The sequence below is a fragment of the Strix uralensis genome, chromosome 18 (assembly GCF_047716275.1).
Source record: "Strix uralensis isolate ZFMK-TIS-50842 chromosome 18, bStrUra1, whole genome shotgun sequence".
Taxonomy (NCBI): Eukaryota; Metazoa; Chordata; class Aves; order Strigiformes; family Strigidae; genus Strix; species Strix uralensis.
Genome location: NC_133989.1, coordinates 10,868,709 through 10,896,220, shown reverse-complemented (window position 1 = coordinate 10,896,220; position 27,512 = coordinate 10,868,709). Strand labels below are relative to the sequence as shown.

At 51.7% G+C, this 27,512-nt stretch overlaps 3 protein-coding genes across 5 annotated transcripts in view; 1 reads left to right on the top strand and 2 right to left on the bottom strand.

The window, feature by feature from the left end:
* SLC13A3 (solute carrier family 13 member 3) overlaps positions 1–13,126 on the bottom strand; it is a 35,096-nt gene extending 21,970 nt beyond the window's left edge. The window contains exons 1-2 of one of the 3 annotated variants that reach the window (XM_074888217.1): positions 12,409–13,126; positions 10,966–11,199 (exon numbers count right to left, since the gene is read on the bottom strand). Coding sequence is in view for 1 of the 3 variants with exons in the window: in XM_074888215.1 (XP_074744316.1) it covers positions 6,162–6,272 (111 nt within the window). In the remaining 2 variants the exon portion in view is untranslated. Of the gene's footprint in view, positions 1–6,161; positions 6,331–10,965; positions 11,200–12,046; positions 12,189–12,408 lie in introns of those variants that run through there. The other 2 variants (XM_074888216.1, XM_074888215.1) reach the window with 2 other exon arrangements.
* A 39-nt stretch (positions 13,127–13,165) lies between these two features.
* On the bottom strand, positions 13,166–14,662 carry TP53RK (TP53 regulating kinase). Its single transcript, XM_074888218.1, has 2 exons — positions 14,306–14,662; positions 13,166–13,789 (listed from the first exon to the last, which is right to left on the bottom strand). Exons 1-2 carry the CDS (start codon positions 14,652–14,654, stop codon positions 13,311–13,313), a joined length of 828 nt encoding a protein of 275 aa, XP_074744319.1. The 5' UTR covers positions 14,655–14,662; the 3' UTR covers positions 13,166–13,310.
* Positions 14,663–20,625: 5,963 nt separating this feature from the next.
* Positions 20,626–27,180, top strand: SLC2A10 (solute carrier family 2 member 10). The gene is made up of 5 exons (XM_074888138.1): positions 20,626–20,717; positions 22,953–24,329; positions 25,341–25,463; positions 26,004–26,139; positions 26,798–27,180. The coding sequence occupies exons 1-5, from the start codon at positions 20,714–20,716 to the stop codon at positions 26,892–26,894; spliced, it is 1,737 nt and encodes a 578-aa protein (XP_074744239.1). The 5' UTR covers positions 20,626–20,713; the 3' UTR covers positions 26,895–27,180.
* The last annotated feature ends 332 nt before the right edge of the window (positions 27,181–27,512 follow it).

The window sequence follows — 27,512 nt, the reverse complement described above, 5'->3', positions numbered from 1 at the left end:
ACAGGGCGCCCCTTTGAATCTTCATTTCAGCATCAGGGTTTGGTTTTGGTTTTACGACAAATCCACCACATCTGATTAGAAAAACAGAAACATTTTCAGTGATGGTGAACCCACCACAAGTTTAGTAAGCTGTTCCTATGATTAATTAACCTCCCTGTTAAAATTATGTTGTGATAATCAGAATCTGCCAGCTTCAACCCTCTGCATCTTCTTATATGCTCCTCCTTTACGTCTTAGCCTAGGCTACCATTATCCAAACTCCGATTGTGATGGGTGTGCCTTCAAGGTAGCAATCAAGTTACTCCTTGCCTTTTTATTCTTTGAAAGAAATAGTTGAACTCCCACAGCCTTTCATCACATGGCCTGGTTTTCAGCCCTTTACTCATTTGGAGTTTTCTCCAATTTGTCAAAGCCATTTCCGAGTTGTAGAAGCCAGACTCGAAGGACGTTCTGGTGAAAGCCACAACCTCAGCAAATAGCCTGGGAGATCCCCACTGCTTTTGCTGAACTTTCACATGTCCATACACACAAATATCACATTAACCCTCTTGGCTGTGGGTAGCCAGTCTGGTAGCCATGTTCAACTAATTACATGTTGCCATCTCAAGCCCTTTTTTGGAATCTGCTTCCCAAGAGGGACTCCAGATCACCCTGACCTGCAGCCAGTAGTTCTGGTGATCTCCATCATTATTGGTTCACAAAGCTCCTCAGGCAGCTCTTATAAAATTCTTACATAGAAGTTGTCTAAACCTGTAGATTTTAAAGTAGCCAGGGTTGGATGCAAGTATTTTAATTTCCTTTTAGTTACTGTCACAATAAAAACATTTCATTAACAGCCAACTTCTTATGATATAGGATTGTACTACGAGCACTCTCCTGAGTACAGAACAAACATGCTTCACTGAATATGGCTTTTCTGCATTGTCTAGCTGGCAGCAGAATACCACGGGTCACATTCCTTTTGTGCCATGCACCTGAAACGCTGCTCATCACCCTCATACCCTGCCCAGGGATTTCTTCCTCAATGCTTTCACATCCCTTTTCATGTTCTCTATGGTTCTTAGCTTCCAGTTAATATTGACTCTTCTCAACTTCCCTTTTCCCCCTAGTATGGCTGCTTTCACTTCCTCTCTTGTGACAGTCTGCTCTTCACCAGGCTTGCTCTCTTGCCAGACTGAAGCTCACAGTGAATGTGGTAAAAGGTAGTCATCCTACTTCCAGTTACCACCCCTCTTTCCTCACTGAAGCTCTTCCTCTCATCTCTTTTAACTGACCATTGCTTCCAGTTTTGTGCCACTGGCTTTTCTCATCACCAAGCACATACATAACAGATGGACTTTGTGCATGAAATGCATAACCAGGCTACAATCACTCATTTCACCTGCCAGGCTGCTCTCCTGACTGCTACCTCTTTGCCTGCCCGTGTTCCTGCTGTGCTCTCTAGCCCAGGATTCAGCTCCCCACCACCTCCCAGGACGCTCCACTCCCAGCCCACCACCCCACTCGCCTCCATTGGCATCACCCCCTTTCCCCACAATGCCTTCGTTCATGTTCTTTGCTTTGCTTTCGAGTGCAAGCAATGTCATTTTTCTTCTGGAAGTTCTTAAAGTCTCCTTGTTCTAATCAGGAGGACTCATTACGTCCAAGTTAATTTTAAATTGCTCTATGGCCACTGAGGAAGTCAAGTCTGTTTTCTGAAGGCATTGGGCCCTATTTGCCTGCTCAGAGCTCCTTTTAGCAGATTTGGCTGCCTCAGCTGTTACCAAGCCAAGAGGCTGTAGACATTGAGTTCATTAGAAGCTGTTGGAACAAGCTCTTTGCACAGCTCATTAAAAGTGCCCCCCATGCCCCTTCCAGCAGAACAGTTTCTCCAGCCCCTCCTGCCCTGCCCGAGCTCTTTGCAATCATTCACAGCCTCCGCGCAGGGGGGTCGCAGGCATTTCCACTCACGGGACAAATATTCAGCCATTTCAGCAGCAACCAGCGCGGGAGGCGACACAGACCCTTGTCCCGAGAACTGGTTCTCGGGAAGCAGCTCCACACAGAGCATTTTCTTCTGCTGTTTTATGTGATCGACACAAGACACTCTTCCAGCCACAGTTTGGGGAGCACACCCTGAGGTCTCAGCAAACTCACCCACAAAGCAGAAATTTCATTTCTCTTATTTAAGAGAAAGGATATTGCAGACAAAACCACTTATTCAAGTCTCCCTCTCAATGACTGCAACCTACAAAGGGCATCAAATAAAAACAAGGGCTATCAATGCAATGTCAGCACCAGTGCCAGCCCTGACATTGTCCCTTGGTGAAGGGACTTACACAGAGATCTGGAGAACAACCACTGCAGGGTGACAGCTGAGAGCTTTAATAGCAGCTTGCAGATATGGATGCTGGAGTTCATCAGCAAAAAGCAAGGCCAGGCTTGATGGATGATTTTTCTCAAAGGATTTTGTCTCCAGGAAGATGTCATCTAGGTGTAGATTTTACTGGAAAACCCACTGCACCCAGACCACAGGGTGTCACTCAGAAGTACACATTAATTCAAGAAGCTACATTCTATTTGTGGTTCTCTCTTATGTCAGCTTTAGGTCATGATTTCTTGGTCTCCAGATCCAAGTGAAACGCTGCCCTTGAAGCCAAAGCTCAGGTGGCTTTTTACCCTCCAATCCCTTGGGAGATTAAAATTTATGAGCATCCCAGTGGGGAGAAGGTAAATGGTGACATGAAGTGGGATTTTAGCATCCCCAGAGCAGGAAAGTACTGCAGAGGTGCCTGTAAGACAGCTTCTCACAAGGGAAGCCTCATCCTGAGACTAGCAAGGATCACTGCTTGAGCCTCACTGCTTCTCAACTCCTCACCAGTTTTCCATAACACCCTGCAAGGCAGCACACCAACCATCCCAGCAGGAACATGGGGTTCTCCAGCCCATCCAACTCTCCCATGCTCCAGATGTGCAAGTACTCAGTAGCATCAAGGCTGTTACAACGACTGCACCATACCCAGGAGCTCCTCCTGCCCCAGCATGCTTCCCACGGGTGCCCTGCCTGGGACAGCATCCTAGTAACACCAGCAGCAGCCCAGTCAGTTGAATTCCTTCTGAGGTGGAGCTTGCTGAACACCTGCAGCAGCTCTTGCTACCTGGCTGCCCAGGAGAGTGTGAGGCTGGACTCGCATCCCGTGTTAGGATAAACCATCTGACCCGAGCAGTGCAGCTGAGGGCACACATTTTCCATCACGCGACAGGATAACTTCCAAACTCTACCACCCCAGATCCCTCGCCTGCTGAGCCCTCGCCTGTTCCCCTGTCTTGGTGTTTTCACACCGTGGTTAAAAGCATAACCTGCTCCTTTCCTTTTCTGCAGCCCCCTGTGGCTTGGGCTGCGGAGGGCAGCTCAAGCAAGCCTCAGACGTCAGAACTTAATCCCTTGTTGATGCAACAGCAAGTTTCATTTCTTGCTGAACAAGGGAGAGAATTCAGTGTTGAAAATGTAGATGAATCACTGACCCTTGAACACAAATAGATAAAATTTTGTGTGGTAGCTCACAGCTACAGCTTCACCCCTATGCCAAACTCAGGAAGAACCTGGTGAAGCTGCAGTTGGGCTTGCTTGAAACATTGCACTGGTTAACAGCCACGCGAGCATCCGAGTTTTGACAGCAACCAGTGCAGGTACCAGCCAGTCTCACTGCTACCAACTGTAATGCATTTAGCGCCCGTGGAAAATGAAGAGCAGATCGCTAAGGCGAGCGGGCAGACCAGTCAGCTCTGCCAGGGCCTCTCCCTCCCTGCCCGTAGTTGCCCCGCTTTTTCTTCACCCTCTCAGCTGCAAACACTTCCACTTTCCCACCACCAGCTTCTCTTCAGTAAAATAGCGTTGATCAGACTGGACTGTGCATGAGGTCCCCCATGGGTCGCACCCAGGAGCATGCTACCAGCACACTGCAAGAGTCGAGCGGGTGTGAACAGCGCCATTACACCAGCAGAGACTTTTTTTCTTCTGTACATGTGGAGAAATCCCTTTCCTGAACACCCAACTCTTTGCACAGCCTGTGTAACACTATACGCTTCTACCAGTACACAGAGCATCTAGATCGAGGCCTTCCCGCAGCGCAGCACCACGTTCATCTGTGATTCATTCTCACAATTAACCACTGTGCGGTTCAGGCACAAGCTTGCACTGAGCGTACAGTGCATCTCCTCACCCTCTAACCATATCTCACAATTTCACAAAGTCTAACAAGATACTATTAAATATAATTGAAGTCACGTGTTCAGCTACTGTAAATGAATGTACAAATATATTATCTACTTATGAATCTGCAAAGAATTAAGCACCTGTTGTGCAATGTGCTTCCGCTCTTTGAGGCAGACATTTAGTATATTCCTATTAAGAACTCACCCAATAATGCAAAATACAAAAAAGGGAGATTAAATCCAAAGAATTTTCTTTTTTAACTTATTGTGTCACTAAATAAAGCAATGGTCATTCTATTTTCTTTTTTTTAAATTTAGGAGATTTCTTTGCTGTCTCGAACATAAAGGTTTCACCCGACAAGCACAATACAGACAGAAGTAAATGCCACCTTCATGTCCTCACAGCATCTCAATCACTCTATAATCACCAGGTACAAACATCACTTATTCTCTGATGTAAACAAAGTAATTCTCAAATGGATCTGAGTCAGAATGGAAGAGTGAAATCCTGCCCATACTGAACTCAATGGCACAAAATTTCCCAGTGACTTCACTGTCCTGTGGATTTCCACCCACGGGTTGGACCTCTTGGTACATGAGAGCTACATACATGGGACAGCTGCAAAAACCCTCCAGACTCCAAAATTTTGCCACAGGTTGCTTAATGTGCAGCCTAACACACGTGCCAAAGCCCAAACCTTACCAGAAGACCAGTTTTTCCACATCTACGGAACACCACAAATATCTTACCCACAAAGCCTTTTCAGACACGGCACCAAAGGTCCCCCAAGAATTGCCCACAGCGGCACAGGCGGCACTCGCAGCTCCCCGGCACTGCCCAGCCCTGCAGCACGAACCCGGCTGCACGAACCCCGCTGCACAGCCACCTCCAGCCCTGCAGCATCCCTCTCCCCCTGCCCACACTGCTACCGGGGGCAATCCCCACAGCGAAGGGGACTGGACAATGCCAGGCAGCCTCAGAGCCCTGGGCACTTCCTTCCACCCCAGCTCTACGAACTCCTGGCTGGGTGATGCTGGCCATGGACCTGCTTTACCTCAGTTTCCCCAGCTCTCCTTTGAGCACGACTGATGAAAACTACAATAATGCAGCTAGGTATCAGCAAGGAGTACTAGTTAGTGCCACTTAGTTCCAGCTGATTCTGAACCATAGGTTCCTTAGAACTCCTCATGTCTATAGAAGCAACATAAATACAGTTCATGCTATCGGTCCCTTCTTTCTCCTAACAAGTTAAGATGACCCCAGGATGCTCCCTTCACACTTGCAGGTGGCTGCAGAAGGGTGAGGAGCTGTGGCAGACCACAGCCTTCGGTGGTCCCCTCCCTCCAGGAGACCCTGGCAGGTAGCAAGGTGACCCTCATGAGGGCCAAATACTGCAGGGGCCGGGGCAAGAGGTGAGCAGCGAGGTGGGACAGAGCACCAAGGCTGTGTCCCAGGCCGTGTCCCCAGGGCTGTGCCCCACAATTTGCACCTCCAGTCTGTAACGCTGCTCCATACCCTTGGCCCATGCCCCGAATCAGTGTCCTCAGTCTGTGCTCCTGGTCCGTGGCCCCCCTTGGTGCCCCCCAGTTGGTGTACCCTCACTGCTGCCCCCAGTTAGTTGGTGTACCCTCACTGGTGTCCCCAGTTAGTTGGTGTACCCTCGCTGCTGCCCCCCAGTTAGTTGGTGTACCCTCACCCAGTTAGTTGGTGCACCCTCACTGGTGTCCCCCCAGCCTGTGTCCCTGTCTGCAGTCCCCCCAATCCGCATCCCTGGTCAGTGCACCCCAGTCAGGGTCCCCTGCTCAGTGCCTCCCCCCCCCCCATCCCCGCGGGTGTCCCCAATCTGCAACCCCGGGGGGCAGCCCCAAGCCGCCGCGCCTGCCCCCCGCTCCACGGCCGGTGGTCTCCATCCGCGCCGTGCCCTCCGCCGGGGCCGGGGGGGGTGTGGGGAGGTGGGTGCGGGTACCTTGGGGGGCAGGCTGAGCAGCACGGGCACCAGCGCCAGCGGCGCGCACAGCAGCACCACGAACCGCCGGACGCTCCACGCCTTCTTCACCAGCGCGCCCAGCGCCGCCATCCCGCCCCACCGCCCCCGGCACCGCCACCGCCGCCGCTTTATCCCGCGGGGGGGGGGCAGCGCCGCCGCCCCGCCCGCCGGGAGGGGCCCCGCTATACCGCCCCGCCCCCGCCATACCGCCCTTCGCCCCCCTAAACCGCCCCCCGGCCGTCCTGCCGCACAGCCCCCCCCGGTACCGCGTCCGTCTCCCCCCCCCGCACCACCTTCCCGCACCCCCGGCCGCGCAGCTTTGGCAGCCGGAGGGGGTCGGCAGCGGAGGCGTCCCGAAAGCGGTTCCAGAACTCTGGCATCGCCCGAGCGCACTCAGTTTGACCATCTGTGTATTGCAGGCCATGGAATAGCATCTGGTTGTGCTAATAACTCGGGCTCAGTGCATCTAAATATAAAGAAATGGTACAAGTGATTGCTAGAAAAAAAAAAAAAAATCCAAATCCAGCAGTTTAAATACCTGGTTTAGTTCTCAAACATTTCCCCTCTGTGGACACAAATCATTAAAAACTCAAAAGCAGGAGAAAAACAGGGAGCTGCAATTGCTTTTGACAATTCAATTTAACCAGTGACTCAGAAGTTTGACAATTTGTTTGCAATGCCATGTGAAACACTTTTTTTCTTTTCCATTAAAAATAAGTGAACACAAGCAAACAAAAGGCCAGTGGTGCGGAGCAGGATAGAGCCATGGGAACTACCAGGAAAGCAGGAGGCAAACTTGGCTCACACAAGTGCGAGCCCCAGCAAGCGAGTGAGTAGCATATGACTATACCCTGCCTGCCCTTAACATAATCAGGCCAGACCCATGCAAACAAGGATGCTACAATCATGAGTCAAAGAGAAAACACAAAAGCTGCCCTGCTAACTCTGAGGGCAGATTTTCCTGCCAGCTCTGCCATGTGTCAGGGTCATCAGAAATAAAATGGGAGAGGATGTGGGGCAGGACAGGATCCCCTCGCCTGGACCAAGGTAAATCTCAGCGAGCGCTGCAGAGGTTGCCAGTCTCCATCTGACTGCAGGGAGCCCAAGCGAGAGGCAACATCACAGCAGACCGAGCTGATGCACTATCAAGATGAGCAAGAGATCAAAGTCAAGGGAGCTGGATTTTCTCTCTGCTTTTTGCATTGCCTGGATTCTCGCAATTGGAGGCTAAATGAAGCTGAGTAGTGAGGAGAAAAAAGGGAAAGCAAAATAACACCCTGATTTAGTACTTCACCAACATCCTTTGAGTGCTTTAAAACATATTCAAAACCTGGGTGAGTTGGCCCCATATATATGAAAGATGTATAAAAATCATGTTCAGTAGAGAAACCTTTCCCTTTTCACAAATAACCATCTCTCTGGAGAATTACTACCTCCAGGCAGGTCACTCCTAGAGCATCAAAGAAGTTGGGAGTCAAATGCACTGGATGAAAAAGCAGACTCCACTGAAGAAAGCTCTCTCCAGCTTATAAAAACCATGAATCACTGGCACAGAAGGAACAAGAAATTAGAGAGGAAGAGTGTGGTGATACAACCAGCATTAGAGGCAGGACTGTACCCCTGGATCCCCCTCCTCTGTTCCCCTCCCTCTCCTTAACAGCACACATATATATAATTTTGCACAAATAGTAACAAATCAGTTAATCCCCACACCCATCCCGGGCAGGGGCTAAAGGGTGACAGCACCACCATTGCGGCTGTTTTTAATAGCAGAACGGACACAAAAGCTTTTGCTGGGCACTGCCGGAGGCCGCTGGCAAAGCGAGGATCCGGCATCCTCCTGGCGCCCGGCCCCGCGGCTGCCCAGCCCCGCTGGCAAATGCACCTTCTCTTGGGGCCCAAAAGAAAGCACAGAGCTGGCTGAGAGAAAGCTATGGGGATTTTTATCTAGCTTTTCTTTAACTGCTAAACAACATGAATAAAAATTTGTCATGATAAAAAGAGTAGGAGATTCCTGTGCCACCTTATTGCCACCATGGTGGGCTATGGTAGCAAAAGCTGCTTTATCACTCGGGTAGTGGTGCATGATGGAGAGGATGGGCAGTGGGTGACTGAAGATGTGAAAGCAAAATTCAGGCCATCCGAACATCACAATTGCTTAAAACAGATCCAGTTTACCCAGTATACCCACCAGCCAGAGACTGGGAGCACGTGTATGAGGGTGTGCCACATGCTGGACCAAAGGAGCTCTGCAAAGCTTTTTCTCTCAAAATCAACCTTGTAAATTGAAAAAAGCTTCAGAAGAATAATAAGCCATCAGTGCCACAGTCTGTTCTTTCTCCTAAAAAGACACAAACTTCTGCCAGTGCAGAAGGTGAGGGAAACGGGAGCACATTCCCCCTCCAAGACGTGAGTCACGTCTCTGCCCGGACAGCCCCTTCTCCCATCCCACCCGGCCCCTCTGGGCGGATGCTGGCCTCAGCGCTTCCCAGCTGAGAGCATTGTGCAGGGGCTACATGCTGGTTCACTCGGCCTTCCAGGACTTCAGCTGGGAATTAACGTTTAATTCATTTATTTCCTTGTAAACTCTGTCTCTACCACCCCCATTTCCAGTGCCAGCAGCAGCCACCCTCCCCATGCTTCATGGCCGTCACTGGGACCAGACCTCTCTCCACTCCTGGGCCATTACTCACAGAGTAAGTGTAGCTTAGCACAAAAGAAAGAGGTACTGCGTAGTGCCCAAAGGGACCACTGTGTGACAGAGCTTGTTCTTGGGCCAGGGAGAGGCTTTATTTATCTGTAGTGACCCTCACATAGTGAACTCTGGGTTACAAATGAGCTTTTATGCTTTTATTGCACTAACTTGGTTTCCTATCAGCACTGATGGGAGAGGAGAGTTGCAAAAGGTTATCAGTGTTTTGCATCTTGCAAAACTGGAAAATATCAATTTCTTGCAGACATCAAGGCCTAGACTAAAAAAAGTTCACTCAAAAAACCTACACCCTATAGCTTGTATGCACAGTTTTTACATATACACACAGTAACTGCCTGCACAGAGCAGCCACTGTCCAAAAGTCATGGTAAGAGCATACCCAGATTATGCAACCGTAATTTCATTCCTGTTTCTTGCCATACTTGTATGTGTTTTCTTTCACGTCTGTTTTTCCTCTTAGTGCTCCTATAGGTCTACAACTCACATCTACCTCCAAAAGTCCCCTTATTTCATTTCTGCACTTATGGCATCACGGGGCAAAACAGAACTTGTCGTTACTACTGCAAACTGCAGGCTGTAACCCGGAGATTGCAAACTGCCTCCGCAGTCCTGTGAGAGAAATCACAGATGATGGTCAGGCACCAAAATAAACAAAAAGGCAACTCCATCAACAACCAGCGATTCCCTCGGAAATCCTAATGATGAAAATTCTGCCTCTATTTCCATTATATTTGTCTTTCCCTCTTTCCTTTTACTCCTCTCTTTAGACCTTATTTGCACACCCCTTGTGTTCATGGCCCTTTGGGTGATACCCAGGTGTGAGGCAGGATCAGGCGGGTGCCGGGAAGCCCCTGGAAATGAAGCTGTTCTTGGCAGGCCTGGAGCTGGTCCCCTGCGACAATTCATTCTCAACAGCAGGAAGATTCAAGCAGTAGAAAGATCCAGAGTGAGCAAGTGTCTATCCAGCCCGTAATTAGAAACATTTTCTGTTGAAAGAACATTTTTCCCAAAATAAAGATTTTTTCCAGCGCTAGCGATGGCGGCAGAGGGACCCCCAGCGGCTGGGTGCAACATACGCGCTCGCCCTCACCCCCCCTCCCGCCGCTCGATGCCCCCCGGAGGCAGGCGGGAGGGTCTGGGGGGCGAAGGCGGGTGAGAACAGCCCCTCCGGGTGCGCCGGAGCAGGACATCACCGCTTCTCCCGGTGACACACGGAGCTGCGACCGCGCTCCGTGTGCGGACCGTACTCTGAAGGGGGTGGGACTGCCTGCTGGGCGGCTTCGGCCAGCGGTGGAAGTACAGAACAGGACAAACAGTCACTCCGAGTTAAAAGGAAGTTTGGGTTTCTAGCCTAAAAGATCATTTTTACGTCTTTCTAAAGATTATTGTTTCAATTTCACTTAACAGAGTAGGTTTTTATTTTATCGGTTTTCCTTTTAAACTCAAACGAGCTAAAGGACTTTGTAAAAAGTCAGACCAAGCTCTGAAAGAATATTGGTGGCTTGGAACTGTATTTGCAGCAGATAAATTATTAATGTAAAAAAAGAAAACGGGACTCCTATTTTCCTTATGAGAATGCATGCACACTGGACATAAAGCCTGAGTATTATTAATGCAATGGCAAATTATATCAATAATAATAATTCAGTGTTGCTTATGACCCATGCAGATGCACTGAAAGCTAACACAGCAGCAAGCCAAGCTATCCTCAGCCAAACCAGGACTGGAAACTGCAGGTGCCTTGCGAACCAGCCAGGGAATCAGCAGTTTTCATCCAAGGAGCTGCTGCCACAGGCACAACCAGTGATAGAGCTGATGCTGCAAGAAGATGTGCGGTGGATACTTTGCAGGTCCATAGTGTCCTCTTTGCTGGACATGCACCTGCTGTGATTTTTCCACCCTCAAACAGCAATAGCTCAGCATTCACTACAGCAACCCATACAGACACATCAGGCTGATCCAGAGGAAATATCAACAAGCCGTAACACAGATGTGCAAAAAGTAACACTTACATAACGAGGAGGAGTTTTATCATGCGGTGAAAAATCAAAACATTTTACTTTTCATTACCAGTAATGTTCTGCTTTGTTTTGAAGCTCCATCCCCGAGCAGATTTCAGCAGAGGCCAGTTCAGGAGTCCCTGCTAGAAGGCCAGTCCCACGCACCAGTGCCCCGAGAGGGCTGGCCTCTCCGCAGGCTGCTGACCCCAGCTCCGCCGCGGGGCTTCATCTCAGAGCACTGTGCCGGCCATAAAAACTTGCAGTTGATCAGCTTTGTTTCTACTCCGCTGTCCCGCAGGGAGAGCTGCATTTTAATAAACATAACGATAGTTAGAAACAGACTTCTTCAAAGGGCTTTACAAACACAAGTCAGTCCTGGCATCACCAGGAGACAGTAAAAGCGGTGTTTGTACAGGTGGGGGATGGCGGACAGGGAGGTTGGGTGTGCTGCCTCCCCTCAGTGGGTGCAGGATTCGGGGCTCAGATCAGGCCTCGTTAGGGGACTCATTAGCTCACATCCACCTGCTCCAGCCCACAGGCCACCCTGGGTGCACTGTTGTAAGTGACCGGGTGCTGCTTGGGCTGTTGCATTCGGCCTCCAAGCAGGCAGGAGAGTGTGCAGCAGCCCCTAAAGCCCCACAGCAAGGAAATATGGCTCCTCCTTCTTGCCCCCAGCCCGGGCAGCAGCACGCTCCACGCGGGGTGAGCACCGCTGGGGCACCCACGCAGTAAAAACAAAACACACACGGGGGGCGGGCGGTGCTGGCTGGGCAGCGAGCAGGGGCTCTTCCGGCCCCGCAGCCAAAGCTGTGGCTGGGCGGTGGAACCCGGGGCCCCACGCCGGGACCGGGCACTCGCCCAGGCGGCTCCTCTGGCAAGAGGTGAATGCGCGCCGGGCACGGGCAGCCCGCAGCGCTAGGACACTTGCGCGGCTGCGAACCTGCCACTCTGCGACTCAGGGGCGGCGGCGCTGCGGCGGCGCCACCGCGCGGAATAAACACCCTCGCGCGGCGGAGCACTGTGGTTCTCGGCGCCGCCCGCAGCGCCCCCAGCGCAGCCCCGAGCTGGCGCCCCTCTCCCTCCCCAGCCCGGGCTACCGGCACCCTGCGGGCGGGGGCCCCGGGGCTCCCGCTTGCCCCGTCCCCTCCTACCGTGTCCCCAGGCGGGCGTTTGCCCAGGTTGCTTTGCTGTAAGCGGGGAGGAAGAGCCCGCCTCCCCGGCCAGGCAGAGCTGCGCCCATCACCCCCGCGCGGCTTCACTGCGGCTCTTCCCCCTCGGGGTTGGCAGGAGCCGCCCGAAGGGACGTGTCCGCGGCCGGGAACGGGTGGGGAACGCGCCCTGCGGAAGGGGGTCCTGCAGGGTTTGCTCTTCCCTGCGCTCCCCAAGACAGAGCACGAGGGACAGCATAAAGGAACAGAGGATCTCCCCGACAGACAACGCGGCTGCCAACACAGCGAATCGCAGGGAGAAAGTTCACTGTTTCTTTTAAATCATTACCTGCTCACGCACTCACCCAGCACACAACTGGCATCCCAGTCTGCTTGTAACGCAGAGGACTGAATAGCTTCTAACCCATCCACTGTGGTGTTTGTAAGTTTTTCCTCTAGGCCATGTTACATTCACACTCTTAGATACGGTAATCCAGATAGTAAAGTAATATAGAGAAAATTTTACCAAAAAACCCAGTATTACTGCCTACCTAACCAGGCAATCACAATACAAGCAGTACCTCTCAGAAAGTTCCAAAAATGGAAATGTACAGACTTCTTTCTTGAAGTGGAAGTTTCTCAGCAGAAAACTGTTCTTGATTAATGACTTTTATATTTGCTTAAGGAAATACCATCAACTGAAAGTGAAAAAACACCAAAATTACTACTGGAAGAAAATGTTCCTTATGTTTAGCACTGTACTTCAGCATTGCCTGTATCCTGGAATTCAGTCCTCTTAACATTTTTCAGGATGTGTAGAGCCATTTATAATGGATTTAAGCACTCCGTTGTAAAGTCTTCTGAGAAAAATAAGACATTTGTTTTTCTTAATTACCTTTTGTAGATGCTCTGGTATCCCCAGCTCCCTCTTACCTCCCATGAACCTGTAGTCCACAGGCTGAGAAATAGTACTCTGTCTGATTCTAACCACACAAAGAAGATGGTGAGTGGAATGACACTGTAAACTACTTTTTAGAAGAAACACTTAACATTTAGGAAAGAAGTGACTTCTGGTTGTTTTCTCTCTTGTCTGTGCTCCCATCTCACAATGACTTTGCTTACTTTATGACACAACTCATTCAAATATATTTATTTGAAGACAGTTATCAAAATAGCCATCTGTGAAATAAAACCAACTGGAAATATAAATAACCATATTTGCAGAACTTAAGTACTGACATTTCTCCATCCCTAAGCCCACTCTCTTCTACCCAATCATGGATCTCTTCCTTCCCCTTAGCCGTACTTCATCCAGCCTTTTGATCACAGGACCAGATTTTTTAGATTTAGCTGCATAGGTCTTTAGCAGAGCCTTAAACACCACTTCAGTATCTGGATGAGTGCTAAGGAAGACTTTTTCCAGAACATACAAATCAACTCCTTTATCCTCTGGAAGACCTGAAACAAAACTGAGTCCAAAGTCTATCAGCACCAAGTCCAGCTTCTCTGTGGGCGGCCGCAGAAGTATATTGGCAGTTGTAAGATCCCCGTGTATAATATCTTCATCATGCATTCTTGCTAACAGCTCACCCATCTTCTCTGCTAACATAAGGAGGTTACTGGTATCATTTCCGCTCCTTTGTACAGAATTAATATGATCTTGAACAGTTATTGAGTCTACAATGTCTTCAAGATATATGGAGTTGGTGACATAATCCACAAAGTAGACCACTGGAGCTGGAATCCCTATTAAAAAGAAAAACAAATGAAACGCTAGCGGTTAATTTACAGGATTTTCAAACTTTTACAACAAAACGCAACCAATACAACCCTTAAGCAGAAATGGCAGTCGACAGCACCCCCAGCTGCCGATAAGGCACATCTAGGCATGCCCCCCGCCAACCCCCGTTTTCCAACCCGTGCTGCTCCAGCCTCGACGCCAGTTGGCAGCTGGAGCGTGGTAACAGGCTCGGCCCCTCCCGGGGTGCGACTCCCCGCTCAAACACGCGCAGGGGCTTTCTGGCTCAGGACAAGCTGCGTTTCAGGGGGGCACTCTGACAAAGCAGGGCGGGCAGCCCCGGGATGAGACGAAGCCAGCTGCATCCTTCGGGAGGCAGCGGGAAGGCCCTCGGGTGTTTGCTGTGAGCGACGCGCGGAGCCGGGGGGCAGCCGGGGGGCACGGAGGCGCCCGGGGGTGTCCGTCCCGTCGGGGCAGCCTCGCCTCCCGCCGCCCCGGCCCGGCCCCGCCGCCCCCGGGCCCACCTGCCCGACGGCACCGCAGCAGCGACCGCGCCTCCTGCGCCATGCGCCGCCGGCTCAGCCGCTCCTCCAGCGCCGGGTGCCGGTACCGCTTCGGGATGCGGAGCTTGGCCACCGCCGCCCGCCCCAGGAAGAGCCCCCGGTAAACGCGCGCCTCGGCGCCCTGCTGCACCAGCTGCAGCCCCGGCAGCGGCGGCGGCGGCGCCTCGGCCACCACAGGGCCCGCGGCACCCGCCTCGCCCTCAGGCTCGTCCATGGCGGGTCCCGCGCCCTCCACCACGTCCCTCGCGGGGCCCGCGGCCCCGGCCATGCCAGCGCACGGGCCGCCCGTCTCCGCCTGGGCCGCCGCCATCCCAGGCCCCGCCGGCACACAGCGCCTGCGCCCCGCGCCTGCGCCTCGGCCACGTCCGGCAGCCGCTGCCGGGAGCACCCGAACTGCCCCAGCCCCGCCTCCTCCCCGCAGGTACCGCTCCCCGGCGCCCTCGCTATAGCGCGCCCCGCCCGCTTTATCCCGCTGCTGCCTCTGCCGAAGCCCGGCTTTGTGCTTCCCCCCGGCAGCCCTGTCGCCCTCTGCCTACCTCTGCCGCGGTGGGGGACGCTGAGTAGCTGCAGGATGGTAGGACTTGTGCCTGAGCCTTCCCCATCCGGGGTGTTTTCTCGTGTTTCTCCAGTGCAAGAGCGAGACCCGCAGCAGCCCCTGGGCCTGCGAGCGATCTGCTGGATGTGCATCTTCCCAAGGCGGCAGGTGAGGCCTTGTGCTCCCACCGCCACCTCCGAGCTGCCTGCCAGGGCGTCAGCCCTGGGACTCCACCACCAGAACATCACCCCCAGGGTGCTCCACCACTGGGGTGTCACCACGGGGACTCCACCCCCAGGACATCACCACCAGGGCTCCACCGCTGGCTCTTGGCGCTTCATGTGCCAAAAGCTTTCCCTGGAGCCCACACAGATCCACCGCAGCTGCCCAGTTTGTGGCTGGGGTGGAGAAGGGGTTTGCCCGTAAGCTACAGGGGATTGCCAGCCTGCGACGGCATGGTGTGACCTCGGGCCCCCGTGCTGGGCAGCACCAAGGTTTCTGTGCTGGGTGCTGGCACAGGCCACTCATGTGGTGGGTTGGGTAACTCCCCCTTCCTCGAGCAGCCAAGCCCCACATCTCCACGTTAGTAAAAGATGGACAAACCATCTTGGAAGCGGTATTTGGGTTTTTATGGCACACTGAAAACCCACTACTCTTAACTGGCTGATCTGCACATACTGCAATTTCTGTTCCTCAGAAGACAGAAGAGACTTCAGCCCAGTCCATGTAAATATGTTTTCAGTTGTTGCCTTTGGAGGTGCCACGAGTTCATTTTGTCCTTGTTTTTCATCCACAACATTTGTTTCCTTTTCAGAACATTTATATTTTATTAACACATTCCTTATAGCTTACTTGTCATTGCATGGTGGGATCATGCCTGGCAAATATTTATCTTGCTTCAGTAACAACTTTTAAACAACCTTCCCAAGTTTTCAATGATATGGGTAATCCATCCTGCAATTCTGCCCACTCGTGGCATCCTCCTTCAGCTGCCCTCACCATGGCAGGGCTGCAGGAGCTGCCAGCTTGGCCAGGGAAAGAGATGTGTTCTTGGGTTCTGTGGATGGAATCTGCAAATATCACAAACAATCAAAAAACCAAGGAGGTTTTCTCTGTGTTGTGGGCAGATTTTATCTAAGTATCTGTGCACAGCCCCTACAGACATACATATATAGCCTATGAGCAAGTGCACACAGTTGTCCTCAGTTCCTTATTCTGGTAAATATGATGGTCTTCTCTCATGCTGGCCAAAAACATCCTCCAGAGCTTTCAAAATACAAAAGAAAATATTTTTGCTTTATTTCCCTCATTATTTTATTTATTTAGTTTTTATCTTCTCTGTGATTTCACTTATTCTTTTCTCTTTGAATGCAATAAACAGTTGACATAGCCCTTGGAAACCATCGAGAGCCATTTACAATATTTATGGTATCACCCAGTATTTTTATTGGAATATTGAATCACCCCAGAGAACTGCACTGAAGCCACAGACTCTGGTAAATTGTTTAATTATGTAACCTCGTTCTCCTGGTGACAAGCATTTATAAACTCTCCTTTTACAAACAATGTAATTGAGTTCAAAATTGCAGCGCAGCAAACCAAGCTAATGGAAACCAAGGCAGATCCCGTGGGCTCCTCCCCACTGTCCTGCCAATCCCTCGGCATCGGGTAGGCTGCAGTGCTGTGGGCAGCTCTCCCCTCACCCCGCAGCTTATTTAAGGATGGAGGCTGTCATCCTCAGAGCTGGACAGACTGGAAAAGGGATGAATTTGGTCTACATCAGGGCTCAGGTGGCTCCTTGTGCCCCGCTAAGGCACTTCATGGCTCTGAGGTTGGTGTCCTCAACCTGCAAAGTGTGGGCATGGGGATTAACCCTCCTGAGTGTGAATTCACAGCTCTGACTCCCATCGCAGCTCAGAACTACAGATCTTGGCCAATTCCCCCAGCAAGACGATGCTACAGACAGGGTGGGCTATAGGGACCAGCCACCCAAAAGAGGGGCGTGGGGACATGGGGGAGCACCCTGGGTTGCCACAGGCTGCCACGCTGGAGGCATCCCTAAAATATGCAGGAAACAGGACCCATGGCGCAGCCACCGGTACTGACCAGCATTGCCAGTGAACCCCCCCAGGGTTAGGATAACATAAAAGAAAATGCGTGCAGCCTGGCGTCATATGGAGAAAGCTCTCTAGGCTGTAAACTAGCATGCAATAAATGCAGGTGCCTGGCGAGCTGGCTCTGTCCCAGCCAGCTGTAACACTGGTGCCTGCTCGTGGATTATACTTTTCATCAATAACTGAATTGTGTTTGGTCAGTTTGGTAGCCTGAATCCCTTCCTAAGGGTCAACTGTAATTGTAGAAAATGTGCTCGAGTGTGTGATGAACATTGCTGAACACTGTGTCTTCATTTTTTCAGGATAGACTTCTTTCTCCTCTTGTATTTATACTTTAACTTGTGATTTTAAAGCCTCTTTCAGCTGCTCCAGTCCCGAGGTAGAGAGTAACATTTTCAGTAATCACAGCAGAGTTGTGTTACCAAACACAGGCTGCTGTTTCAAACGCCAAGCTCTTCAGGAAGCACATTCCTGCGGCTCAGCCCTGGAGATGTGTTGTTCGGCTGCAAAGCAGGAACGCGCCCTTGCGCCCCGCAAGTCCAGCAGCCAAGAGCAAGATAAGGATCAGATGGGGAAATGGTATTGCCAAGACACACAGTCTCGAGAGGAGGAGGAAAGCATCGCAGGAGGGAGCAAGGTTAGAAACATGCTGGCAGACATGAAGTGTGAGCCAGTCCTGGTGGATTCAACCCCTCCAGACCTTTTCATGTGGAGCTTAGGGACAAAGCTACTGGCTTCAGCAGACCCAGAATACCCATTAACTACAAATGGCACGATAAGAAACTTTACTTTAAAAACCACAAATGAAGATTTTTTTTTCCCCAAAAAATTATCCCTGCTGTATATCATAGCAGGTTTTCTCATTTTTTTTTCAGAGGACCATAACCCCCAGCCACACGCAGCGCCAGCACAGCAGCTGCATTTCTGTACATACTGATGTCACCTTTTTGGCCGCCTTTTGTAAACATACCATAAAGCTCTGCCTATACTCCTCAGGACCTCACCTCCTTGCTGTCTGTGCTAATAATGTTTATTGCCCTGCCAGAGAACAGAAAGCCTCCAGAAATCATAGGGTGGCAGATAAATGAATGGTGAGTGACCATGGAGAAAAATATAATTTCTTCCTTCTCACACTGAAATCATTTAAGAAGAAAGAAATTATTCATGCAAATTGCAGATCACGTAGCCAGGAGCGGGTTTGCCCAGCAGCTGCTGAGGACTGTAGCTCCCCTCTGGCTCTCTGCCTGGCATGGTAGGGAACGACATGTGGGTGACATCTCCCCCAGTTCATAACACAATGCACAGAAAATGTTTAGGCTTGAGCTCCAGGGAAAGCTGCAGAGGCCAGAGATCATGGGCAAGATCACACTGCATCCCCAGCATGCCCATGTTCCCAAAACTTGGAATATGAGCCCAGACACAGAGCTGTAGCGCGTGCTGCCCACCGCGAACTGGCCTCATATGCAGGGTCTTGAGGAAGAGAGAAAATTGCAGTCATTTCTCCCTTTCAGTGTCATGAGAGCTAGCCGTGATTTCAGAGCTGTTTAAACTACTCCAACATGAATTACAAATCCTATTGAAAAGCCCCTTCCATGAGCACCATTGGTTTCTGTTGGCTGGAGTTAGTGTTTGAAGCCATTATTCACTGCATGTGTGATCCCTGTGCAGCTGTTGGTTTGTATCAAGTACAAGGTTTTAGAACTGATATTTTTACATACTGTATTTCCATTGAAATTAGAGCATATGAATGGGCATTTATTTAGTCTAAAGACCACGTAGGTGATTTGAAACACTTTTAATATTCACTATGACTTTGAGAAGAAACAAAAGCAAAACATTTGATCAACTGCTGCCCATATTGCGAGTCAAGATATCCAACAGACTAAGGCTGAAAGGATATGCATGATCCAGTATTGCACATTTGAAGCATCCCAAAACTATGGGTTGGAGCAAAGAGTTGGCACCACTGGTCTGCAGAGCAGAGACATGACGTGTATCCCCCTACTTGGAAGAATAATGATTGTGTTGTTATAACTGAGTGATTAAATGAAATATTACCTGCAGTCCCATCCCAGCTGGCCATGCAGGTTTAGGGTCATCTGCACTTACCCTTCAGCAGCAGCCCCTGTTGCATGGCTCTGGGAAGGCTGTGCAAGCCCACCCCCAAGCCCGTGACAGCACATCTTCCCTGCGCTGCTCCCCACACCAGCCGGGTTACAGCAGACTTCCGAACAACACATGTACTTCGTCACAGTGCAACCTGCCCAGCAACTGCAGTGTGCATGTGTTGTGTTAAACTGTTTTGAAAGCACTTCTAGGCATATCCAGTTTTGTAAAACCCTTGTTTTACAAGCTGGACTTTGGGAGTTTAGCCTCAGACTCAGACAAAAATCTTGCATCCAAGTGCAAGTCCCAGTGTCTTTTATGGCAGCAGGAAGGTTTCTGTTCCAGCCGAGAGAAAGGGAATGTTAATTGCAAGGGAAGTTGAATACTGAAATGCTTTGCCTGGTGGAGCACAGTGCAGGGGGAAGGAGATAAGCTGGAGAGACTGATCCTTTCTTTCCCACAGCAAAGTTAAAGAGTGCAAAGTCAGCCATGCTCCTTTTATTTTTTAGCTTTGAAATGGTCACTCCTTTCCTAGCAGGCTGTCTTTCCTTTCCAGCCGAGCTACCTAAAAACTATAATAAGCTGTCAGTCTCTTGTGGGCTGTCTAGAGGCTTTCTAGTCTAAGGGAGTGAAGCTCTGCATCGGCGAGGGTCTGCAGCCAGCGCGGACAGGAGCTCCCTCTTCCCGGCTCAAGTGAGACAGGCTGGGGACAGAGCTGTCATTCCAGCAGCCAAAGCCGTACCCTGCCCCATCCTCAATTCCAGGCCAGTTAGCACTATCCCCCAGGGGAAATGTCCCCAGCCACCCCGAGCGGGCAAACCTCGGCTGCGCCGAGCGGCCGCACGTCCAGCCCCGGCCGGGGGTTACGGTGTGGCGAGCGGCAGCGCGTCCCGCCACGCTCCTCCACGCCTCCGGAGCCACGCTCCTTCATCACCCCGGAGCCACGCTCCTTCACCCCCCGGAGCCACGCTCCTTCACCCCCCGGAGCCACGCTCCTTCATCACCCCGGAGCCACGCTCCTCCACCCCTCCGGAGCCACGCTCCTTCCTCACCCCGGAGCCACGCTCCTTCCTCACCCCGGAGCCACGTTCCTTCATCACCCCGGAGCCACGCTCCTCCACGCCTCCGGAGCCACGCTCCTTCACCCCCCCGGAGCCACGCTCCTCCACCCCTCCGGAGCCACGCTCCTTCAGCCCCCCGGAGCCACGTTCCTTCACCCCCCCGGAGCCACGCTCCTCCACCCCTCCGGAGCCACGCTCCTTCACCCCCCCGGAGCCACGCTCCTTCACCCCCCCGGAGCCACGCTCCTCCACCCCTCCGGAGCCTCGCTCCTTCCCCCCGGCCCTTCGCAGCCGCTCCCCGGGGCGGTGCCCGCCGGCAGGCGGTCTCCCGGCCGGCGCCCCGAGCGGCACATCCCGGCGAGGGACCCCCCCAGCCCCCGCCCCGGCTCCCCGAGGGGCGGGCAGGGCGACTACAAGCCCCAGGCTGCCCGGCCGGGAGGCAGGGCGGGACGACGTGGCGCGGCGCGGCCCCGCTCCGGCCGCCGGACCCCGCTCCGCCCCGAGCCGCGCCCGCCGCCGCCGAGGGCCGGGGGGGGGGCTGCCCCGCCGCGCCATGGGTGAGTGCGGGGCTGGGGGGGGCCACGGGGGGCTCCCCGGGGGTGCGGGGCGGCGGCCGCCCCCACGCCGGCGGGAGGGAGGCGCCGAGCCCCGCTCGGGACGGGGCAGCCGGGCTGGCCACGGGCACGTCCAGCCTCAGGAAAAAGGTTGATTTAAAGAAAAAAAAAAGTTTTCAACTTTTCCTAAAGACTGGGACTGCATCTCTCGCCCCCCAATCCCCTTTCTTTCCATTTTTTTAAGCACTTCCAGCAGCAACCATGCAAGACGAGTAACTTCCCGTGGCAGAGCCCCCCGGGCCGTCCCGGGAGCGTGCGGGGCGGGAGCAGAGCCCCGGGGAGCGCGGGGGGAGCGCTGCGCTTTTGCCAGAGGCGCCTCTTGGCGCTGGTGCCTGCAAAGAGGGACTCCAGCAGCAAAAAAAGTCAGCCCGGTGTCAGCCAGGTCAGCGGCACAGGTCACTGCCCGTGCCCGGAGCACGGCCCGACGACCGGGCACAGCTCCCCGGTGGACCCGCCAGACTCTCTGTCCTCATGGGAGGGTCTGAGGAGTCCTCCGGTTCCCTAGCTACATCAGAACAGACTATATACAAAGCTGGATTTCAATCAGAGTTCATAAACTATTACTGCTCATTTAGTTTAACAGGAAATACAGCAAAATCTGATGGAATCAGCTGTGGTATTTACAGTGGGGCTGCCTGTGCCTCATTTGAGTTTGTGGCTTGAAACTGATGGCCTGCCCACTTTATGCAAAGCCTTTTGTTCTCAGTGAGCAAATATTTTTTCTAATTATCTGCATAACGTGTACAAGGAGTGATGAAGGCAGTGCAGGTAGTCACACAAAACATGGTGGGAGGGACTGGCATGTAGCTGGGATGGCATAAGTAACACAAATGCAACACAGAGGGTTACAGAATAAATACAAATATAAATACAGCCATCACTGAGAAATAACCTTTATTGCTAGCTGTAATTAAAGGCTGAATAGAGACACTTCCTATTAAACACAGCTTGTGAGGGGGAAAAAAAAGCCCTTAGGCAGGGTGAGGAAAGTTTTCCATGGTCTGGTGGTTGTGGCCACATTCTTTCCACATACACTCTACTGAAACTGTGAGTATTTCTAATTAAACAAAGCCAATGTGAGAATACAGATAGTATTCTATGCTGGAAACCAGCACAAACGTCTGAGCTAACGCACTTTACCTGTGACTTCAAAACTGTAACTGGCGGTGGGGAGGTCGCTGTCACTGCTGCTCCCCAGGGGTACATCAGCTCTGCTCTCGCACCATGTGCAGTCCGCCCTGCTGTAACATGACTAATGATTCACACATGGCCACCCTTTCATCCTCTCCCCAGGGCGAGAAGCGTGTGCAGCAAGCACCTTGGTTTTGTAGGGTTGTTTGGGGCGGGTTGGTTTGGTTTTGGTTTGCTTTTGCTGTTGTCTTTTTTCTTACTTTAGCTGAACTTACGTACTTACTGAACTTGCATGCCCAGCTCTATGGGAAGGGCGAGGTCAAAGAATTGCTTTTCGTATTTGGGGCGGGCAACAGTGAGCTTTTCGGCTCATGAAGAAGTTTGTCCTGTAGTCCTGGACCAGCCTGAGAAGGTTGTGCCTGGATTGGGCATCCTGGATGCTGTGTGCTGTAGAAGGAGAGGTGAAAAAATCAGGGCCACCCCCACCAAGTCATGCTGAGAGTGCAAGATTAAGTAGGAGAAATAAACTTTTGCAAGCAGTGTTTTTAGCAATAAGGTAGGGGGTGAGAATGCAGAGCCTGCAGTGAGTGCTGATGGTGCCACGTGCACTGAAACATGAAAATGGTAATGCGGAACAATTCAGAACCAGATAGCAGAAGCTGTGTTTCCTGCCCAGAGCAGGTTTTGTAATTAGAATCAAGGGAGATCACAGAGGATCCCCCCCTACAACTCCAGGCACTACAAATCACTGTCTGCCACTTAAATACAAGCCTTAACTTTGGTAACAAAGTCCCGTTTTCAGAGTTCTGCCCCCCAAATGAGTGCCCCTGCAGTTAGTGGAAGGGTGTGCAGGCCTGGTAGGTTGTGTGACTATCTGCAAGTGCCTCTCTACACATGATCTAGTGACCTGTGGGGAAATTCAGCATCATGGCTTTGTAGATGGAAGACTTTGGGTGTCCTGGGAGAGATTTTTTCACCTTGTGCATGCTGATAGCTTGTCTGCTAGCACCAGAAAAGTGAACCTAGCATTGCTTGCTTGTTTTCCAGGTCGTACACTGCTGGTCCTCCTCTTGTCTGCAACGGTCTCTCTCCTGGGCGGGCTGATATTTGGATACGAGCTGGGGATTATCTCCGGTGCACTGCTGCAGTTGCAAATAGACTTTCACCTCAGCTGCTTCAAGCAAGAAGTTCTTGTGAGCTCCCTCCTTATCGGAGCTCTCCTTGCCTCTCTGGTTGGAGGGATTCTCATTGACCGCCATGGACGGAGGAGAGCAATCCTGGTCAGCAACGTGGTCCTGTTGGTTGGCAGCCTTATTCTCACACTGGTGAGGTCATTTATTGGGCTGGTCATTGGGCGCATGACTGTGGGCTTTGCCATCTCTGTCTCATCCATGGCCTGCTGCATCTATGTCTCAGAAATGGTGGCTGCTCATCAGCGAGGGCTGCTGGTGTCTCTTTATGAAGCGGGTATCACTGTAGGCATCCTACTGTCCTATGCGCTGAATTACATCTTTGCGGATGTGGATGAGGGGTGGAGGTACATGTTTGGGCTGGCCATTGCCCCAACAGCCATGCAGTTCCTCAGCATCCTCTTTCTCCCAGTGAACCCTGTTAAGTTAAGCTCGTGGGACTCAGACTGCCAGAAGGGCCTCATTCAATTGCAGGACACTGAAGACAGAGCAGCAGCAAAGCGGGATCCCTATAAGGAGAAGCATTACTCATTTCTTGACCTTTTCAGGACCAGAGACAACATGAGAAGGCGGACTCTGGTGGGCCTGGGACTGGTGCTCTTCCAGCAGTTCACTGGGCAGCCCAATGTGCTGGGCTATGCCTCAAAAATCTTCCACTCAGTGGGGTTCCAGAGCAACTCCTCAGCCATCCTGGCCTCTGTTGGGCTGGGGGCGATAAAGGTGGTGGCCACGCTCGTGGCGATGGCCTTTGCAGACAAGGCTGGCAGAAGAGTGCTACTCATGGCCGGCTGCGTGGTGATGGCCATCTCCGTCACCACCATTGGCCTCACCAGCCGCATTGCTCCGCTGGCCATGGCCAGGGACTGTAAAGCAGCTGGAGTCCCCAGTGCATCCCACAGCCTCACCCCGCACCCCCTGATACCTGTATCCTCCCAGCCTGTGGTGTCACCCATCCCACCAGCATTAGGTGCTCGCAAAAGCCAGGCAGGCCCTGGGTTTGCTGCTACGAGGAGCCTTACAAAAGCCTTTGCCAGTTCTCAAAGCAGAGAGGTTGTTCCCGATTCTTTCCTTACTCAGAAAAGGGACTTGGTAGGTCAGGCCAGAGAAGAGACAGTGAGAAGCACTGGGCCTCCTTTTGGTGGTACTCCCTGGACGGAACATATCGTTTTAAATTGGATTACTCTGCTGAGCATGATGGCTTTCGTGAGTGCCTTCTCAGTTGGATTTGGACCAAGTAAGTATGATATTTATATATCCTTGCACTAACCCAGAGAATAAAACTCGGGCTCATCGTTATAGTCTGCTTGAAACATTCATTATATATCTGCTTTACCAAGCAGCTCAGTGTCTGGGAACTGGAAATATGTCCCCTTCAGCCCACTGAATCATTTTCTAGCGTTGCAGCTCTGTCAGCTATAGGGCTGGTACAGCACTAGAATAACTTTCTCTCCCATGGTATCACTACCCTTGTAATGTTTTCTTTCTGTGAAGCTTATTGGAAAATCAGAGCATCCCACAAGTACTACCTAATCTTCCTAGCTCCCTGTCGAGGAGGAAATAGAGGGCTGAGGGGCTTCTGCTGTATGAAAAAGAAAGTCAGTGCAGAACTGGAAGTGGAACCTCTTTGAAAGTTTTTCAATATCAGTTGGTCTTTTTCTGAAATCATTATTTATTCATCAGATGAAAACAGAGATTAGTTCTTGAAGCCATGTGAGCTCTACTGTTTTCTGGCATTTATTGCTTTAAATGCCTTGATGGGAGAAAACAGAGTCTAACTCAAGAAAAAACGTGAGTAAGTCTCATGGGTTTGACGGTGACCCTGTAAATTATTTCAAGCAAAATAACCCTGGGATAGGGGAGACTACTTTAACATATATATTGTTTTAGCTCAATCGCAACATCAGCTTCCTAATCCTACCCCTTTCTCATTTCTTCACAAAGAGCATGTACTTGTATGCCAGATCTTTTTCATCTCCCCTGAACGGAATGACCAACTCCCTTGCTTTCTTCTTTGATCCCTGGGCTTGTTCATTGGTATGTCATTCCTCTGTGGAGTGCTGAGTGTGGGGGTTTTGAAGTGTTCTGCTGTGACCTGACTCTGAGATCGATGAATGTTTGACACCACCAGCAGCGGGTGCTGGGTGAAGCCAGAGTTTAAAACCCCTGCTGAAATCTTCCTTGCCCATTTCCCAAGTAAATTCCTTAACCCCTACAACTGTCTTTCTCATCTCTCTGATCTGTGCAGTGACCTGGCTGGTCCTCAGTGAGATCTACCCTGCTGGGATAAGAGGAAGAGCCTTTGCCTTCTGTAATAGCTTTAACTGGGCTGCTAATTTACTGATCAGCCTCTCCTTCCTGGACCTTATTGGTAAGTGGCCATCCCCCATCCCTTCATCTCTCACAGCTGGTTAAGGAAGGTGACCACCGCAGGCCATTTAGAGATTAAGTAGCATTTTGAGCCTTGGGGACTTGACAGGAACACTGGCCTGAGCCCCTCTGCCACTGGTTTCATAAAAATCATCTATCCCCACTGGACTGTACTGTAGTACTGCAGTATCAGGAAACCATGGAGTTTGCAGCTTCCATACCAGTAGCTTTACGACATTTCTTCCTAGCAGAGCTCTTGACTGAAGCACTCAATGGGTGCTGCTGGGCCTCGCAGCTCAGCTGCTGCCTTCTTCCCACTATGATGCTCTGGCAAAGCCTGGTGTGGACCATCCTTCTCCCTTGCTGATTCCTGGTCCAAGCCTTGCAGATAAGGAGCTTCCCTGCCTTTTGAAGGCTTCTCAAAATAAGATGCCCCTGTCAGGCACCAGTGACCACCTCGCAGTAAGCTCTGAGCTTCCTTTGTATCCCACGATGCGACCTACCTCCAACAGACCCTTCATGCACTTCAATCTCTCTGCAGATGCTATTGGTTTCTCTTGGATGTTTCTTCTCTATGGACTGATGGGAGTGATGGCTGTTATATTCATTTATCTTTTTGTTCCGGAAACGAAAGGACAGTCCTTAGAGGAGATAGACCAGCAGTTCTCCAGGAAACGGTACGTGGACTGTTGTACCAGCATGAGTGCTGGCTTTGGGTGCTTCCCACCAGCAGTCCCCAAGGTCTATGGCACCGGGCAGCTCAGGGCTGTTGCAAAGTCTGGTCAGTGTAGCTGAGAATATCTCAGGTTTGTGCAGGCCTATGGGACAGGGCGTGCGAGCTGCAGCGTGGGTCTTCAGCAGGTCACTGCCCTGAGCCTTGCGGCCATGCTGCTGGAGGGCACTAGCGATGCTCAGGAGGAAAAGGGCTAAAAACCAGGGCTTGTGGGTGCAGGGAGGAGAGCAGGATCAGAGCATGGCACAGGCAGGTCAGGACTGTGACGGCCTTAGAATAATCCTGGACTGATCCTTCTCCTCTGGGGCAGAGACATCTCCTGGTGTAACACAGGCCATGGGCTCTCACCTGGTAATTTCCATGCAAAGCCTGTAATGGGCTAGGGAAGAGGGAGTGGTACTTGTGCAGTCCTGGTTGTGAAGGAGGTGGCAGGACAAGCATCGCTGGAGCAGAGGGAGGTTGTGCAGCCACGCGGCCACGGGGAGGGAGCACACACCCCACGGCGGGTGGCCAGGGAGGGGTAACTGCTGTAACCCCCTTCCTGGCTCCTGGCTCCCCACAAGCAGCAGCGGCTGCAGCTGACCTTCGCCATTGCCCGGCAGGGTGTGGGAAGGAAACGTGTTGAAGCAGAGACATGGAAGAGGAGCGAGCTGCAAACTCGCGCAGTACCAGAGAGTGGAGCACGCTGACAGCAAATGAAACCAGTGACATGCCCGCAGCATCGCCCTGAGGAGAGGAGCAGGCTGTGCCATCTGCACAGGTCTTTTCCATGGCCTTTAACTGGTGACCTCTGCTCAGAGAGGGTCCTCACCACAGTGCCTTAGATCTTGGGACATGCCAATAGCTGTCCTTGGAGGATTGTAGGTCCCAGGCAGGGAACATGTCCTTTCTTTGATATCTTTTATTTTTCATGGTTTGTATCTCCTATCATTTAAGAGATTAATTGTTTTGTACACAGGAATTAAAGCACAACTTTGTCTGACAATGCTCTCCATCCGTGCAGTTCATTTGTGAGCAAGGTGTATTATTTTCCAGTCCTTTGAAATACTTGATGCCTTACAGAGAGCACAGTATTGCAGAAGGAATGTGTCAAACACTCAGCAGCATACATTAATATTGTTGCCCTCTATAATGCCTGTGTAGGAGCCTGCAGTCTGAGGTGGGAGCTAATGCAGATAAACACTGTTTTAGTGGAGGCAGGAGTGCTGGCTCACCCACGGTCTCCCAAAGGGTCAAGGTCCAGCAGCTCACCCACCTGATTGCCCAAGGCCCAGGCCTACACAAGTGTAGAAGTACATCTCGTGTGCATGTTTGGCT